At 39.0% G+C, this 16,983-nt stretch overlaps 2 protein-coding genes across 3 annotated transcripts; one reads left to right on the forward strand and one right to left on the reverse strand.

Annotated features, from left to right (window-relative positions):
• Positions 1-347: 347 nt before the first annotated feature.
• Positions 348-5,163, forward strand: akr1a1a (aldo-keto reductase family 1, member A1a (aldehyde reductase)). Of its 2 annotated transcripts, XM_016471243.1 has the most exons (9): positions 348-406; positions 861-966; positions 1,105-1,224; positions 1,784-1,935; positions 2,700-2,898; positions 3,127-3,326; positions 3,476-3,548; positions 4,590-4,676; positions 4,746-5,160. In XM_016471243.1, the coding sequence occupies exons 2-9, from the start codon at positions 886-888 to the stop codon at positions 4,809-4,811; spliced, it is 978 nt and encodes a 325-aa protein (XP_016326729.1). In that variant the 5' UTR covers positions 348-406; positions 861-885; the 3' UTR covers positions 4,812-5,160. The 2 variants fall into 2 exon arrangements, with proteins under 2 accessions (XP_016326729.1, XP_016326730.1); XM_016471244.1 differs by lacking the exon at positions 4,590-4,676 and having other exon boundaries at positions 4,746-5,163.
• Positions 5,164-5,403: 240 nt separating this feature from the next.
• On the reverse strand, positions 5,404-16,498 carry vcp (valosin containing protein). Its single transcript, XM_016471245.1, has 17 exons — positions 16,315-16,498; positions 14,671-14,782; positions 12,428-12,600; positions 12,107-12,249; positions 11,279-11,409; positions 11,039-11,170; positions 10,851-10,953; positions 10,600-10,733; positions 8,432-8,613; positions 8,325-8,397; positions 7,963-8,127; positions 7,733-7,855; positions 7,412-7,624; positions 6,932-7,240; positions 6,377-6,532; positions 6,070-6,224; positions 5,404-5,885 (listed from the first exon to the last, which is right to left on the reverse strand). The coding sequence occupies exons 1-17, from the start codon at positions 16,329-16,331 to the stop codon at positions 5,780-5,782; spliced, it is 2,427 nt and encodes an 808-aa protein (XP_016326731.1). The 5' UTR covers positions 16,332-16,498; the 3' UTR covers positions 5,404-5,779.
• Between the last annotated feature and the right edge of the window lie 485 nt (positions 16,499-16,983).

The raw sequence follows: 16,983 nt of genomic DNA on the forward strand, positions 1-16,983 counted from the left end.
GGCTCTATATTTGTCCAGCAGGAGGGCCGTAACAGCTGAGAGGGCTAAATCTGAGCATGTGAGAATGTGACAGACTCTAAACTGTTTTGAAATACTGCTCCATTGTTTGCACATCCAGAATAAACAGATGCCATTATCTCCATTCCCCCCAAAGCCACACTGACAAGTGATGACCATCAATACTGTTTAGCATGATTAAATGAAAAAAAGAGTGTCAAAATATGTTTGAATGCTCTTGTCATATGCCGTGTCATATGATGTTCCTCAGAGATAGCTGTAGCTGCGTGGATGGCTTCTGGTTATTGTTCAGCCTTTTAGGAAATGAGTAAACAAGGACTTTGACCTTTGTGTATAAAAGCTCAGTAACTGTGTCGATCTGATTCTGCATATTGGAGCATTATCAGAGGTAAGATATTAACTAAATCATTCATTCTGTGGATTTGTGGATTTTATTTTTTCATCTTATGAAGTTTAATATGCAGTAGTTCTATTTTAAACAAATTAAGACTGAAATAATCAGTTTAATTCAAGGCAAACAGTATTAGGAAACTCTGGAAAAGAGCAGGAAGACTGAAGATCACTGCACTGTTACATGATCATACATGGTTTTGTAATACTATTTTTATGTTGACTGATGTGCAATTTTTAATTTTGAATAATGCTTAAACTAGAATTACACTACAAATAGCTTTTTTTAGACAAATTTAAAATTTTAGACAGCAAATTAAATGAAAATGCAGAACCAGTAACACAATGCATTTATCAGAATCACTATGATGTTTTTAAAGTTAGTTTAGTTTTTATAATGGATGATAATAAATAATAAAATAATAATACACAGTTTTTTTTTTTTTTGATAGGAAAACGTGAAAACTAAATTAAACCATGACAGCAACAATCACTCTCTCCACGGGTCAGCAGATGCCAGCGGTGGGCTTAGGAACATGGAAAAGTGCCCAAGGACAGGTCAGACAAACTAAACATAAGCTGCTAAAAAGCCCAAAGTTGTACTGTACAGTATGCAATGTATCTTCTTATTTCTGTATGTTTATTTGTTTATGTATTAATTGTGGCAGAACTGGATTGAACTCTGTCTTACTGTAGGTGAAGCAGGCTGTACTAGCAGCTTTAGACTGTGACTACAGACACATTGACTGCGCGGCGGCTTACAGCAATGAGCGAGAGGTCGGAGAGGCCCTGAGCGAACAACTTGGAGAAGGAAAGGTACCTGCAGATAAAAATCAAGTGTAGCGTTAGTTCTGGCAGGTCACGTTAGTCAAGCTTGCATCAGCTGACTCTCAGCTGATCCCCATCTACCTATAGGAATACGACACCTATCTAAGCATTCATATATAAGGTCCTTCAGTATTATCAGCAGTTTTCGTATTGCTCAATAGCTAATTACCCTCCTCCATCCCCAACTCCTCCTCTGTCAGTCAGGATTCAGCCTTCTGATTATCCTTTGAATCAGTCTAATTCTAAAATGTGTACATAAAATTATAGAACTTTAACGATATCTGCAATACATTTATGTTGGTACTGTTCTGTTTACCTTGGGGGGGTTATCACTGCTCTCCCTGCTCTCATCCATGCTAGGCTGCATGGATGCGCAGGGAGTTCTTGCCCAGAACAGAACCATACCGCCAATCCAAACTGTATGCTAATTGTCAATCAACTTTGACGATAGTGGTCCTGACAGAACTATACATGAAATGCATCAAAGACATTTTACTATAAATACATCACACACATGAAATTTGTACTATTTACAACTACCATATAGCCTCTGAGACGAGAAGACATTTTTGTGACCTCCAAGTTGTGGAACACCAAGCACCATCCAGATGATGTGGAGGATGCCTGCAAAAAGTCTTTGTCAGATCTGAGGCTCAGTTATCTGGACCTGTATCTCATGCACTGGCCAATGGCCTTTGAGTAAGTCTTTGTGTTTCCATATCTAGCTTTTGGTAGTTGAGCAATTTATCTGAATTTCACCAACATACTCCCGTTCAAATGTTTTTGTAAGAAGTCTCATGCTCATCAAGGCTGCATTATTCAAAATTAAAAAATAAAGTAAAAACTTAATATTATGAAATATGACCATTTAAAATAACTGTTTTCTATTTGAATATATTTTATAATGTAATTTATTCCTGTGATGGCAAGGCTGGATTTTCAGCAGTCATTACTCCAGTCTTCAGTGTCACATGATCCTTCAGAAATCATTCTGATATGATGATTTGCTTCTCAAGAAACATTTCTGATTATTATCATTGAAAACAGTTGTGCTGCTTAATATTTTTGTGGAAACCTAGATATATTTTTATCAGGACTCTTTGATTAGTTCAAAAGAACAGCATTTATTTGAAATACAAATCTTTTGATTAATTGAATGTCCTTGCTGAATAAAAGTATTTAAAAATTGTGTTTTTCAGTAATAAAAAAAATGTTTACTGACCCCAAACTTTTGAACAGTAGTGTATTTGAAAAGAATAGGTTCAACGGGATTAAATACATTGTTGTGGTGCAAGAGTTTCAATGTAAACAATGTACAGTGTAAACAGTTTCAATGTTTCAATGTGTACAGGTGTCTTATGGGACCAAATGTGGGCATAATTTTAGCTGAATGAATGGTTTGAAAATGCAAATGCAATGTTTACTATATAATATTATAACTGATGTGTTTTTAATACTTCCAGGAGAGGAGATGAGCTGATGCCCAGGCGACCTGATGGCACTGTTCGGTATGATAATAACATTCACTATAGAGACACATGGGCAGCCATGGAGAAGCTGGTTGACCAAGGCCTGGTAAAAGCCATTGGCTTGTCAAACTTCAATGCCAGACAGATTGATGACATTCTCAGCATTGCCAAACACAAGCCAGTGGTCAACCAGGTATGCAAGAGTAATAATTGCAAAGACTGTAAGATTGGACTGGTCCTTGTGTTAATTTGCCATTAACAACTAATGGTATCACTGCGCGACAACTTTACCTATGTGGTCGTTTATCATACTTAGTGTCATTAACTATTCTGTTGTTTTGTTTATTTGAATGAATGAATAAATAAATGTAAATATATTGACTATTATAAAAAAGTTTGTTTCTTTCCAAAATATTTTCAGGTGGAGTGCCATCCATACCTGGTTCAGACTCAGCTGGTATCTCAGTGTTGGGGTCGAGGGCTGGCAGTAACAGCCTACAGTCCTCTGGGTTCTCCTGATCGCCCATGGGTTACACCTGGAGAAGCCCATCTGCTGGATGATCCAAGGGTGGTTGGTTTGGCCACGTGCTATAACAAGACCCCTGCTCAGGTCATCATCAGGTGAGGATGGTCAGAAGATTTAGGAATAGGCCCACATTGACTGCTGAGTATGGATTCCTCCTTTCCTCTTACTAAGTTTTGTGTTTAGTGTGATTTTGAGTACATGACCATGTCCATTACACACTTCTGGATTGGTTTTTGTGTCATAGATGGCACATACAGAGAGGTGTCATTTGCATCCCCAAAAGCATCACTCCATCCAGGATCAAACAGAACATTGAGGTAGGTTGGAAAAAGACTTCAAACAAATTTCAAGGTTATAATACTTTCTCTTGCTTCATCTTACTATCCAGAGACAACTGTAAGAGGTTGACATTCCTAAAAAGTTTTAACACTGTGACTCTTTGCCAGCAAAGCATTGCTTTGTGATTGGCTGGTCTGGATGCTCGACACTGACTCAAACAATGGCGTGAGTGTGGGGCGGCTCTGTTTGTTCAAGAAACCTGTTTACATTTACATTTACATTTACATTTAGTCATTTAGCAGACGCTTTTATCCAAAGCGACTTACAATTGGGGGATACATAAAGCGATTCTTCTTAAAGAGGCAAACAGACACAGGAAGTGGTTGTAATACCAAGTTCTTAGACATTGTTCAAATAAGTACAAGCTAGAAAGAGAAGGAATAAATAAAGAGAGAGATTTTTTTTAATTTTTTTTTTATGATGAAGTCAAGTAGCTTGACTTTTTGTTTATTAGCAAATCATTCTTTTTCTGAATCCATTTGGACATGGACTTTCGCATTAAAACATTATTCATCCTCCATGACTCGTCATTTCAGCACATGCACCTGAACTCTTGCATCTCAACTACAATGCTTTGGCAGGTTATTTAACCACTGAGCCTCTGTGTAACCAAATTATGATTTACATAATGCCTGGAGGGGTTTAAGCAAGGTCAGTCATCATTAATGCTTATTCAGAATGTCAACAGAAGACAGGACATACAGAGACACCTGGAGGACAAGAACTGTAATGAGGAGAGAGTGGGACAAGTTATTGGGATTGTTTCCCACAGAAATTAAATGTTTTTCCAAATAAATTTAGGTCAATATTTAATGAATATCTTTCACTCTATTTTAACTATCAAATCTCATGTGTGATTTGAGCGTGTGCTTTGTGATCGGTTAAGAGACATGAGAACCAATGACATTTGACATCAAACCTGGTGGTGTGGCATGATTTTTTTGAACATTAGTTGAATGAGATTTAAGAGTTGCAGTGAAGATTATGTAAATATAATCATTGCTCACCTTTGCACACAGGTGTTTGATTTTAAATTAACTGATGAAGATATGAGGGTGATTGAATCCTTCAACAGGAATGAGAGGCTTATCATTCCAACTATAATGGTATGAATAGTTACTGTGTTACTGTTTTGAAATGTCTGTTGTGGCTGAAATGTTTTTGTCACTCCACAGATAGATGGACAAAAGGTCTGGAGAGATGCAAAGCACCCTCATTTTCCTTTCAGTGATCCATATTGATAAAGTGCGATAGAAAAAAAACATGCAAACCTCTTAGAACTAAAGATGGCATGTCTTCAATATCCAAGTTACCCATTTAAATAAAAACACTTTTTTTAAATCTTTGTTTCTTATGATTTTTATGGTGACCCCATCTAGAGTATGATATACACATGACAGTATCAAACACAGATTAAGATTTAATGTAGCTGGAGCACACTAGAAAGCACAAGTTATGTGCTAGAGGAAATCACTACGTGATTTTTAAACAAGCATAAATGAGCTGCATTTTTAAAGAATGCTTTAAGAATAAAAAAAAAACCTATTGAATTACATTATCTTTGACCTAGAACAGGTACAGCATTTGATTTATTAAAAAAAAAAAAAAATTAAAATGACTAAAGTAAATTTTCACAATTTTTAAAAGCATTTAGGAGAAATAATCATTTTAAGACATCATAATCTGTACATGTTCACAGATCCCAAACATCTACAAATTAAACAACTTTGTCCATTTCGTGAATTTTATTTAACATTTTTCAAACTTGTACATTATATGCTACACTCATAAAAAAAAAATGAAGTCATTAGCAATTACATTTTTTATTTTTTGAATCCTTCCAACAGTCTAGCATTAAACCCCACCACTGAAGCTGCTCATATAGCTTGTGAAAAGTTAATGAAATCACTTTCGTGTATGGTTTTCACTGAAATTCACCCCCACCCACAGAATAAGATCAAAGTTCTCAGAAATCATCCTTTCACAAACCAGAGCAAAACACAAGCAGCTACATGCTTTTCTCTATCAACAGAGGGAGGTGGACAGAAGGAGAACGAGGCGAATAAAAAACGGGGAATGGACATGAGAGAAGCGGAAAATAATAAACAAAAAGCAAAGTCCTAAAAATTTGGAATTTTTTATTTTTTGTCTTTTGTACATGGCGGCCTGTATGAAGAGTGGCCTGTGAGGGTCAGCCACATGGTCACATTTATCCATAAAGATCATCATCGTTGTCCTCATTGAAGATGGCGCCTCCGCCGCCACCAGAAGAGCCCTGACTTGGTCCACTTCCTCCTTGGTTACTGGATGGGAATCTTTTATTTAGAAAAATAAAATAAAGGCATTTAGCACCTTGAATCCACTCTGAATGCATGGAAACCAAGTCACAGCCTGACAATCTTATTATCCCATTAATGTACTTAAACCCAAGAGCTCATATTGTCATCTAAGAGCAAACAAAACAAAAAAGCTACCACTAAACATGATTTAAGTTCCCACCTGAAACTGCCAAAGCCTCTGCTTTGTTGCAGGGTCTGTGCAAACATCTCGTATTTGCGTATGTCGTTATCGCTGACGGAGCGGCGGGCAAAGCGCATGGCTTCCTCGAAATGGTCCTTTCTAATCTCAGGCACAGGGTCATCCTCCTCCACCTCCTGAACATACAAAATCAACCAACATGTTAGAAAATCCAGACTACCATGCCCGTTTTAAATGCATCACACCATAGTATTTAGGACTGCACTTAAATAGATTTTAATTTGCCCAACTTTGAAAAGGAAGCACTTAAAAGACAATGAAATCTCACCATTGCAGAAGGGTTGGTCTGCCTCTCACGTTCCCGTCTGATTTCATTCTCAATGGACTCACGGATGGCCAGTTTACAGGCTCTCTGACAGATCTCAGTCAAGTCAGCACCTGAAAAGCCATTGGTCATCTTGGCCAAGTAGTCCAGGTCCACATCCTACACAAAAAGGAATACATTAACACCCAATAATTAAAAAAAAAACGATTTGGTAACACTTTACAATAACGTTCATTAGTTAACATGATCTAAGAATGAACATTACTTCTACAGTATTTATTCATCTTAATTTCAACATTTACTAATGGATTATTAAAATCGAAAGTTGTGCTTGTTAACATTAGTTAATGCAATGAGAATTAACACGAACGATCAATGAACGACTGTATTTTCATTAACATTAATAAAGAAATACTGTAATAAATGTATTGTTCATTGTTTGTTCATGTTAGTTAATACATTAACTAACATTAACTAATGGAACCTTATTGTAAAGTGTTACCCACTATTTAAATAAAAACCTGTTTAAAAAGAACACAAAAAAACATCCACAATGACCTTTGAGATTGGAGACTTCCTGAGGTTAGCTTTGAGAATGGCAATGCGAGACTTCTCATCAGGCAGTGGGATGTAGATAAGCTGGTCCAGTCGGCCAGGCCTGAGGATGGCAGGGTCAATGATGTCTGGTCTGTTGGTGGCCCCAATGATGAAGACGTTCTTCTTGCTGGACATACCATCCATTTCTGTGAGAATCTGGTTAATGACTCTGTCAGCAGCGCCGCCACCGTCGCCAACGTTTCCTCCACGAGCCTTAGCAATGGAGTCCAATTCGTCAAAGAAGAGCACACAAGGAGCAGCTTGACGAGCCTGGAGGAGGACAATGACACAGCAGGACAATTTTTAATTGGATCCTTAATTTACATGTTATTATAGATGCCTATAGCCACTGAAAAGCATAAATTGTCTTACTACACATTGAAAATGTTATAAACAGGACCGAGTCAGAAACTCCCTGCTAGAGAATACAAAATGACATACCTTGTCAAAGATCTCCCGGACATTAGCCTCTGATTCTCCAAACCACATAGTAAGCAGTTCTGGGCCCTTGATTGAGATGAAGTTGGCCTGGCACTCATTGGCAATGGCCTTGGCCAGCAGGGTTTTACCACAACCTGGTGGTCCATAGAACAGCACACCCTTGGATGGGGTCATGCCAAACTTAAGGAATTTGTCTGGATGTTCCACTGGGTACTAAAAAGGACAGAAAAAATTGGTAAGGATGTCAAAAGCAGTTTTAAAATGTAGCTGTGTGAACGCTCTGTTGTCAGAAATACAGAACAAGACTTGTGCGCTTAGTACCTGCACCAGCTCCTGCAGCTCTCTCTTGACATCATCAAGGCCACCAATATCCTCCCAGGTGATGTTGGGCACCTCCACAACGGTCTCTCTCAGGGCAGAGGGGTTGCTCTGGCTAAGAGCCCACTGTTAGGTAGAAGATTGTGACAAATCAATGTCTCGAGTTTCTGAATGCAATTTCCCCACATTTAATTGTTCAGATGGTTGAGAGTAACTGAGATAAAGATCCTCACCCTGAAGTCATCCATTGTTACAGCCAGGGAGTTCATAACCTCTGCATCAATGGTCTCATCCTCCAGATCGATGAGGTCCATTTTCTTTCTGATGGCTTGCAGGGCAGCCTCTGAGCAAAGGGCAGCCAGATCAGCACCCACATGGCCATGGGTCTCATTTGCCACCTAAAGGCAAATGGTGGAACAAAATATGAAAATGCATTATTTTGTTGGAATGCATTTAACATTTATAATCCACTTGGCTGAGGGAGTAGTATTAAACGGGCATGACGTTTCTGCCAGTGCCTGATTAAGGAGACCCATTTTAAATGAAAGGGAACCATCACGGAGCACTGAATGTTCTGCCATTCTCTGAAACACACCTGTTCCAGATCAACATCATCTGCAAGCTTCATGTTCTTGGTGTGGATCTGAAGTATCTCAAGTCTTCCAGTCAGAAAGAAGCCCGAACATCAACTGAAAACGTCTCGAGTCAGGTCTCTTTACAGAGCAACACTTGAGCAAAGTGATTTCACCGAATCGCCTGAGAGCTGGGTCAATGCTGTTGGGTCTGTTAGTGGCTGCCATGACGATGACATGAGCCCTTTGCTTCAGTCCGTCCATCAGTGTGAGCAGCTGAGACACAATGCGCCTTTCCACCTCACCATGAGTCTGAAAAGAGATGAGACCATTTAGTGAAATATCCCCCGATTAGACATTCATACACACATACATCTCAGATCAAATATTGCTTTAAAGTAGGGAAATGCAATGTTTCTTTTTAATAACATTTAAAATTGAGCAAGCACTTTGAATTATTAAAATATGAAATTACAATAAAAGGACATTATGGCACATTTTGGTTAAAAACATTCTCATAGTACAAGCTGCTAATAATGTCCAGTATAACATGCAAGTTATTCCACTGGATTCTAGTTAAAGCAGAATATTCAGGATTAAATCAGGTGAGGTGATCACAAGAGCAAGTATTATTCTGAATTAGCCTTTATTTCTATATTTTCATTTTACATTTTTCTAGTTTTAGTAACTTTGTGCTTTGTATTTTTTTTTGTTAGTATATACACACAGTTCATTTTTCACAATTTTTGTACTTTTTATTTCAGTTAGTAGCCAAGGCAGTATTTAAAAAATATTTTATTACAGCTTTATTTTAATTAACAAAAGTGACTAATAGTTTTAGTTAAAAGATGCTGTGCTCTTGTCAGTGTTTTATTGTTGTCTTTCACACTGTGAGAGCAGGAAAAAAAAAGGGGGGGGGGTTAATCAAGAAATTGTAACTGTTTTTAAGTTCTTATAATAATGTCACACAAAAGACTACAAGTGAAATCATTTACTGATGGATAAAAAGAGCATAACACAAGCAGAAATCTTACCTTCTCTCTTTTTGGTGCAATGGCATCGAGTTCATCAATAAAGATGATGGCTGGTGCGTTCTTCTCTGCTTCCTCAAAAGCCTTGCGCAAATTGCTCTCAGATTCACCTGCCAGTTTACTCATGATCTCAGGTCCTGGGATCATCAAACGTTTTTGTCAAGCTCATTTTATCAAGATTTCAAAATGTACTTTTGTAAAATGTTTAAAAAAAAATAAATCAGTAGTCATTAAAGAGAACTAATTTAGGCATATTTATATTCTGTGTTGTCATCCGCACCATTGATGAGGAAGAAGAATGCTCCAGTTTCATTTGCCACAGCACGAGCGATAAGAGTCTTTCCAGTTCCAGGGGGTCCATACAGCAGAATGCCACGGGGAGGCTGAGCAAACAAGAAATGATTGGAACCTCAGACTGCAAACTCATAACACTTTAATGTGTGTAAATCTCAGAGTGCAGATTATTACCTTCACTCCAATAGCCTTGAAGAGAGCTGGGTGTCTCAGAGGTAGCTCCACCATTTCTTTGATTTGGGCGAGCTGTTTCCTTACCCCTCCAATGTCATCATAACCCACCTCATTCAGAGACTCTTCCTCATCCTGCAAACAGGCATGCGGATACAATCAAACACACTTCATGTGCCCTTACCCCATTTAGTCCAATTTAATCCATGACAAAATTTAAAACACTTGTCAATCTACTGACCTCTCTCTTGATGGGTTCCCCCTCACAGTGGATCACGGTGTCTGGGGCCACAATACAGTATGGGCTGGGGTCGGTCTCCACCACTTTGAACTCCACAGCGCGCATGTAAAAAAGGATTTTTTACACGGCACCCCGGTTGGGAAACACTGTTCTAAATAATGCCGCGAGTGGGGCTTGAGGAAGTGACGTCGCCTGCGTCTGCGCGGTGTGACCTGATGCAGCCCCTGAAGTGAGACACAGGAAACAGAAATACTGCAAAATAATAATAATAACGCGACTAAACGAGATGAAATAACGTTATAACATTTCGTTTCGTCTCGTTTTGGTCAACGAAAATGAAGAGACATTTTAGCATAGTTTTTATTTTGTAAACCACATTTAGTCTCGTTTTTATTCGTCAACAATATTGCATTATACATTTAATTATAGTCATCGTCACATGACCAGCATTTACGTTGCGTCTAGTCTTCGTCACATGATAAAGGTTCGTTGACGACGATATTTAGTCATAATTTTCGTTGACGAAAGCAACACTACTCTGAACACAAGCAGAAATCTTACCTTCTCTCTTTTTGGTGCAATGGCATCGAGTTCATCAATAAAGATGATGGCTGGTGCGTTCTTCTCTGCTTCCTCAAAAGCCTTGCGCAAATTGCTCTCAGATTCACCTGCCAGTTTACTCATGATCTCAGGGCCTGGGATCATTAAAAATGTCAAGACTTCAAAATTTGCTTAGCGTTTAAAAATATATATAAGTAGCCATTAAAGAAAACTAATTGAGCCATATTTATATTTTGTGCTGTCATCCGCACCATTGATGAGGAAGAAGAATGCTCCAGTTTCATTTGCCACAGCACGAGCGATGAGAGTCTTTCCAGTTCCAGGGGGTCCATACAGCAGAATGCCACGGGGAGGCTAAACAAACAAGAAATGATTTGAACCTCAGGCTGTAAACTCATAACACTTTAATGTGTGCAAGTCTCAGAGCGTAGATAATTACCTTCACTCCGATAGCCTTGAAGAGAGCTGGGTGTCTCAGAGGCAGCTCCACCATTTCTTTGATTTGGGCGAGCTGTTTCCTTACTCCTCCAATGTCATCATAACCCACCTCATTCAGAGACTCTTCCTCATCCTGCAAACAGGTGTGCGGATACAATCACACACACACACTTCATCTACCCTTCCCAAGCATGGTCCACTTTAAAACCAGACAAAATTTGAAACGTGTCAATCTACTGACCTCTCTCTTGATGGGTTCCCCCTCACAGTGGATCACTGTGTCTGGGGCCACAATACAGTACGGGCTGGGGTCAGTCTCCACCACTTTGAACTCCACAGCGCGCATGCCTCCTCTGACCAGGAAAATATCACCTATGGAAATAAAGCCAAACCAAATTTGTTAATATCAAAGCACTTAAAATTTGTTTTATACACCAACTGCAGTTCATGCTGTCTTACACAAACCACAAACTTTTACTAGGGCTTTCAAACACAGCTGACCAAAATTCACATGCTTGACAGATTTCAAATCAAATCTATCAGGTGACAAATCAGAATTCATGCCAAACATCATGAACTTGAATCCACAGAAGCGCCGAAACGTACAAGGAGAAAAAGACAGTACTGCATATAAAATCAAATTATGTAGACTGTTCAAATGTTTGTTTGGTTTTTGCTTTGAAAAGTCTCTTATGCTCACAAAGGCTGAATTTATTTGATCAATAATACAGTAAAAACAATATTTTAAAATACTACCATTTAAAATAACTTTGATTTTAATACATTTTAAATGTAGTTTACTCCTTTGATAAAGCTGAACTTTCAGCAGCCATTAATAAATGGAAATCTTTTATAACAATGTCTACTGTCACTTGATCAATTTAATGCATCCTTGATGATTAAAAGTTTTCCAAAACCAAAAATAAATAAATAAATAAAAATCACCCAAACTTTTTGCCAGTATTGTAAATACATTGAAAATATATAAAAAGTAAAATCTCACAGTTAACTTAAATTGAACAATAAAAAGAACCTTATTACTTATAATAATTTTTATAGATATATTTACCTTTACGGATTGGCCGGTAAGCCTCCAAGAAGTAAGGCTTAAGATAGACCTCAAACAGGTTGCCAGTGATGCCCTCCACTGTGTCATCGATGGGAAGAACGTGAATGCGCTTTCCATATTTCACATCGGGACATGGCTGAATACTGAAAACCAGAAAGAGGACCAAATAAATGATCCATCCAACATTTATATTCTGAGGTACATTTTAAAATTACTAGTATTATAGTCCTGTCAATCAAAACTCGAAAACTGCTGAATCAATACTCCCAGGATTTTTCAGTCTGCATATGTAATGAAAGCTTAAACAGAAAACAGTCTTACCTGATGACATCACCAAGGCGCACTCTGAGGTTGTTGCGGACCACCCTGTTCATGCGAACCTTTTCGTCAGAGCAGGTGTCATCAGACAGGACGATGCAAACGGTCTCCCTCCTCTTCTTGCCCTTCAACAGCACTGTGTCCCCCCTAAAGAGCTGAAGCTCATCCATCTTTGCCTAAAAGAGCAGAGGAAAAAGTGATGGGCACATACAGTGAATATAGAAAAGAATCACCCTCCTTTCAAATAATCACATTTTGTTGCTTTGCAGCCTGAAATGAAGATGGACAGAGTTTTTGTTTTATCCAGCTGTATTTACGCAGTACTTACACTCAGCTTATAACATCCAAGTGAAAGATAACACCAACATGTCAGACAAAAAAAAACAAAAAAAAAAACAGAATCATTGAGTTGGAAAAAGGATCACCCCCTTGCGTTAGTGCACTGCAGTCTTCAAGTCATTCCACAGATTTCCAATGTGGTTTAAGTCTGGGCTCTGACTTGGCCATGCAAGGACATTCACCCTTTTTCTCCTTCAATCACTGTGTGCTCAGTTTTGCTTTGTGCTTTGGGTCATTGTCATGTTGGAAGGTAAAGCTTCTTCCCATTGACAACTTTCTGGCAGAGGGCAGCAGATTTTCCTCAAGAATTTGACTATTTTGCCCCATCCATTTTTCCTTCTATCCTGGCAAGTGCTCCAGTCCCTGCTGCAGAGTAACACCCCCAGAACAGGATCTTACCATCGCCATGCTTTACTGTAACAATGCTGTTATTTGGATGGTGAGCTGTATTGGATTGGTCAGACATATCGTTCGGTGTCGAGACCAAATAATTCAATTTTAGTCTCATCTGCCTCAGAATCTTCAAGAGCATTTTGGCAAAGCTCAGTTGTGACTGCATGTGGCCTTTCTTGAGAAGTGGCTTTTTTCTTGCAACATTCCCATACAAGCCACATTTGTGGAGAATTTGTGATATTGTTGTCACAAACACCGTGACCACTCTCGGTCATAAATTCCTGCAACTGCTTCAGAGTTGCTGTAGGCCTTTTGGTAGCCTCTCTGACCAGTTTCCTCCTGACTTTTTCATCCAGTTTGGAGTGACGTCCTGATCCAGGGAGGGTCTGTGATGTACCAAATACCTTCCACTTCTTAATAATAGACTTCACTGTGCGTCTAGGCATTGAAAAAAATCTTCTGACTTGTGCCTGTCCACAACTTTATCCCGGAGATCTTTTGACAGTGCCTTAACCCCCATTCATCAAAATGACCACAACCGATCACAGTTGAAAGTCAAATGGCTGTGTGTGCCATTGAGAAGATGATTAGCTACACCTGATTGAGTTTACAAGTGTGTTTTAGGAGGGGGTGATCCTTTTTCCAACTAAGGCCCCATCCACACAGAGACGCGTTCAGCTGTATATGCATAAATTTTGTATCGTATAGGAGTTTCGTCCACACGGATACGGCGTTTTGGGAGAGTGAAACCAATATTTTTTTAAACCGGGTCCCTGAGTGGATAAATCTGAAAACGCCACCTTTGCATTTTCGTGTGGACAACAAATCCGTATATTTTCTGAAACGATGACGTCATCAGCCCACTTCTCGCCCCTAGTCAGACACCGCTACGTCACGTAACAGCAACAAAAACATGAACGATTGTGTTTTTATTAACTAACATTAACACAGATTAATAAATGTAGTCTTCTCCATTTTTAGTGTATCTCTGGCAGAATTACAGCGCCACATACTGGTCTGGCATGTATACTACATCGTTTTGTGTCAGTTTTGTGGTTTCGTGTGGACGCAGATATTTCTCGATAGGAGGGGGAAAAAAAAGATCAGATAGGGAAAGCTCTGGCTTCGTGTGGACGTAGCCTTAGTGATTCTGGTTTACATCGTTTTGTGCCGGTTTTGTGGTTTCGTGTGGACGCAGATATTTCTCGATAGGAGGGGGAAAAAAAAGATCAGATAGGGAAAGCTCTGGCTTCGTGTGGACGTAGCCTTAGTGATTCTGGTTTATTTTTTTTCTGACATGTTGGTGTTATATCTTTCACTTGGATGTAATAAGTTGCACCGAGTAAATACTGCTGGATAAAACAAAAACTGTGTCCGTCTTCATTTCAGGCTGCAAAGCAACAAAATGTGATTTTAAAGGGGGTGATTCTTTTCACTACCCACTGTAAAGACCTCGTACAAGTGAAACAGAAGGATCTATTTTTATACATTTAAAAATTAACTGAAGACTGTACCTGAGAGAGAGAGACAACACTGTTGTCTTCATTGATGGATTCATCAACAATCAACCTATTTGGCCTGTTCTTCTGCTTCAGAATGGCAGTGGAAAGATCGTCATTTTTGGATCTGTGTAGAAAAACAACATTTTATTAAATACATATTTAATACAATACATATTTAATATATTTTAATCAATAATTTGAAGTAATCCAGTGCCCTCCTTGAAAGTTTGCTGAGGCCCCTCAGTGGAACACAAAAGATGTTCAGCAGAATGACAGCCTCCATGACAGTCACCATTCACTTTTATTGCCTACTATTAACAATGTTCAAATTCTCAGGTGGTTACCAGAGACAGATAGTTGCTATTTTATTTCTTTCAGTATCACTTAATTCGAAAGTGAAAGATACGTTACGTTTCATATCAAGTAGTACTTTCAAATAGTAAGAAAATAAACATTACATATTATCCTGTCAGCTCCGAAAAGATTACACAATGGAGTCGATGGATAAGTGTACTTCTGCTCATATGCACGTTTGCCAAGCTCAAGTTACTCTAGACTCTAGAGCTGTCCACAAAACACTGGACTGAAAGCCGTAATGATCCGGCTTTAGGCCAGGGTGCGCTCCTGAGGAAGGCCTTAGTGCAGTTGATCCCGCATGATACAACAATTTAAGCTGTTTATAGGGTTTTTCTGAAAAGACAGTGGACAAAAGAAACTAAGCTAATACGGCAATTAGACAGACGTCAATAGGCTGCAGCCAACAGCGCGTGTGTAAATAAGCTAACAACATTCTCACAGCTAACAGACAACACACGTTATGTCTTTAACGTTACATACTACTGAACTGTACAATTCACTCCCTCACAAAAGTGCGTTTTCGACGTGTACGCAATGTAACCGTATATTGTACAGGTGGATGGATGTATGATTTATTCCTCTCAGAGTGGGTGATGTGAGAGCTAGCAGCAGTTAGCCATCTCCAGTGGCCAATGACACAGCAAATGCTGCTGTGACACGTGAAGCTTAAACCGCCGAAATACAAGTATTTTAGTGCTTGTAAAAGCTCTAGAGTCTGGTATAGTTAGTATCTATCGTTTTTAACGTCACATCTTGTCAGTCGTTTTGGGTTTGATGGCTGAAATATACAGATCACGGGATTCATAATAATCACCTGCTGCTATATACACAAAGCCGGTTTGACGCTTTAGCTCGCTTTGCTGCTTATTATCCACGGTTTCACGATTAGAGGATTAAAGGTGTTTACATTTATGAAGCGGTATGCGGGTCGTTTAAGAGTGTTGTGCGTGTTTATCGGAGCAGCCGCCGGTGATGCCGGTGGGCCGAAAGCCTCAATCATATGCGGAGATGACTCAGTCCGGTTAGCTTACATGCTAAACACAGCTAATCTCGGACTCAGAGGCGCATTAAAACTCCCGCAAAAGTTTTAACGAGTGATGAGAACGTTAGTATATGTAGAGGACGAACTTATATCAACTTACATATGCGCTCGGAAGAGAAACCTGTAGCGTGTAAACTCGCTCTATTCATTGATCACCATTTATAATGCGTTCGTCTTTTAGCTTCATGGCTAATTGGTACTCAACAAAAAAACAACTATGATCGCACTAAATATCACATCACTAAAATTGTACTTACTCTCCACCCGAAGCCATATTGCTTCTCCCGAAAAAATATATAAATAGTTGATGGAAATGAGTAGCTCTCTTGAGTAACCAATTCCAACCTTCACACTAGCTTTTTGCCTCTGCACTAGATTAGCCTGCTAACATCAACTCTGCAGGGAAAAAGTTTCCTCGCCCATTGAACGACGAGCCAATCAAAGCACACGTTGCGATTTCTTGCCCTGACTTATTGGCCAATCGCGGTTCTAACGTGGTAAAGCACAAGTATCATTGGTCCGGGTGGCAGTCACGGTTAATTGTGATTGGTTCATTTTCTGCTGCGTTATGAATTGTCTCTTTTGGATTGGCTCGGGACGGTCTGATCAAACTGTTACTCAGCTGAGCCGAAGTGTCAAAATGCCACCAACAAGTCTATTGGCAAATAGGTAGTGTTGTGGTACTCGAGATCATTTTAAAGGTCTTGGTCTTTTGTACTCGGTCTCAGACTAAAAGTACTCTGGATTTTATTTGAAGACCGGTCAAGACCAACTGCAGGGATTTCACTAAATTGCCAGTGCACTGTCTGAATTATTTGTCAACATCATTAATGTGATGATGTAAAATGCAAATCAACTACTTTAAATGCAATCAATAACTTATGTCTAATTTGATTAATTTTGATACTGCTGTGTCCGGTCAGAAT

The sequence above is a fragment of the Sinocyclocheilus anshuiensis genome, unplaced genomic scaffold (assembly GCF_001515605.1).
Source record: "Sinocyclocheilus anshuiensis isolate Anshui unplaced genomic scaffold, SAMN03320099.WGS_v1.1 scaffold344, whole genome shotgun sequence".
Classification (NCBI taxonomy): Eukaryota; Metazoa; Chordata; class Actinopteri; order Cypriniformes; family Cyprinidae; genus Sinocyclocheilus; species Sinocyclocheilus anshuiensis.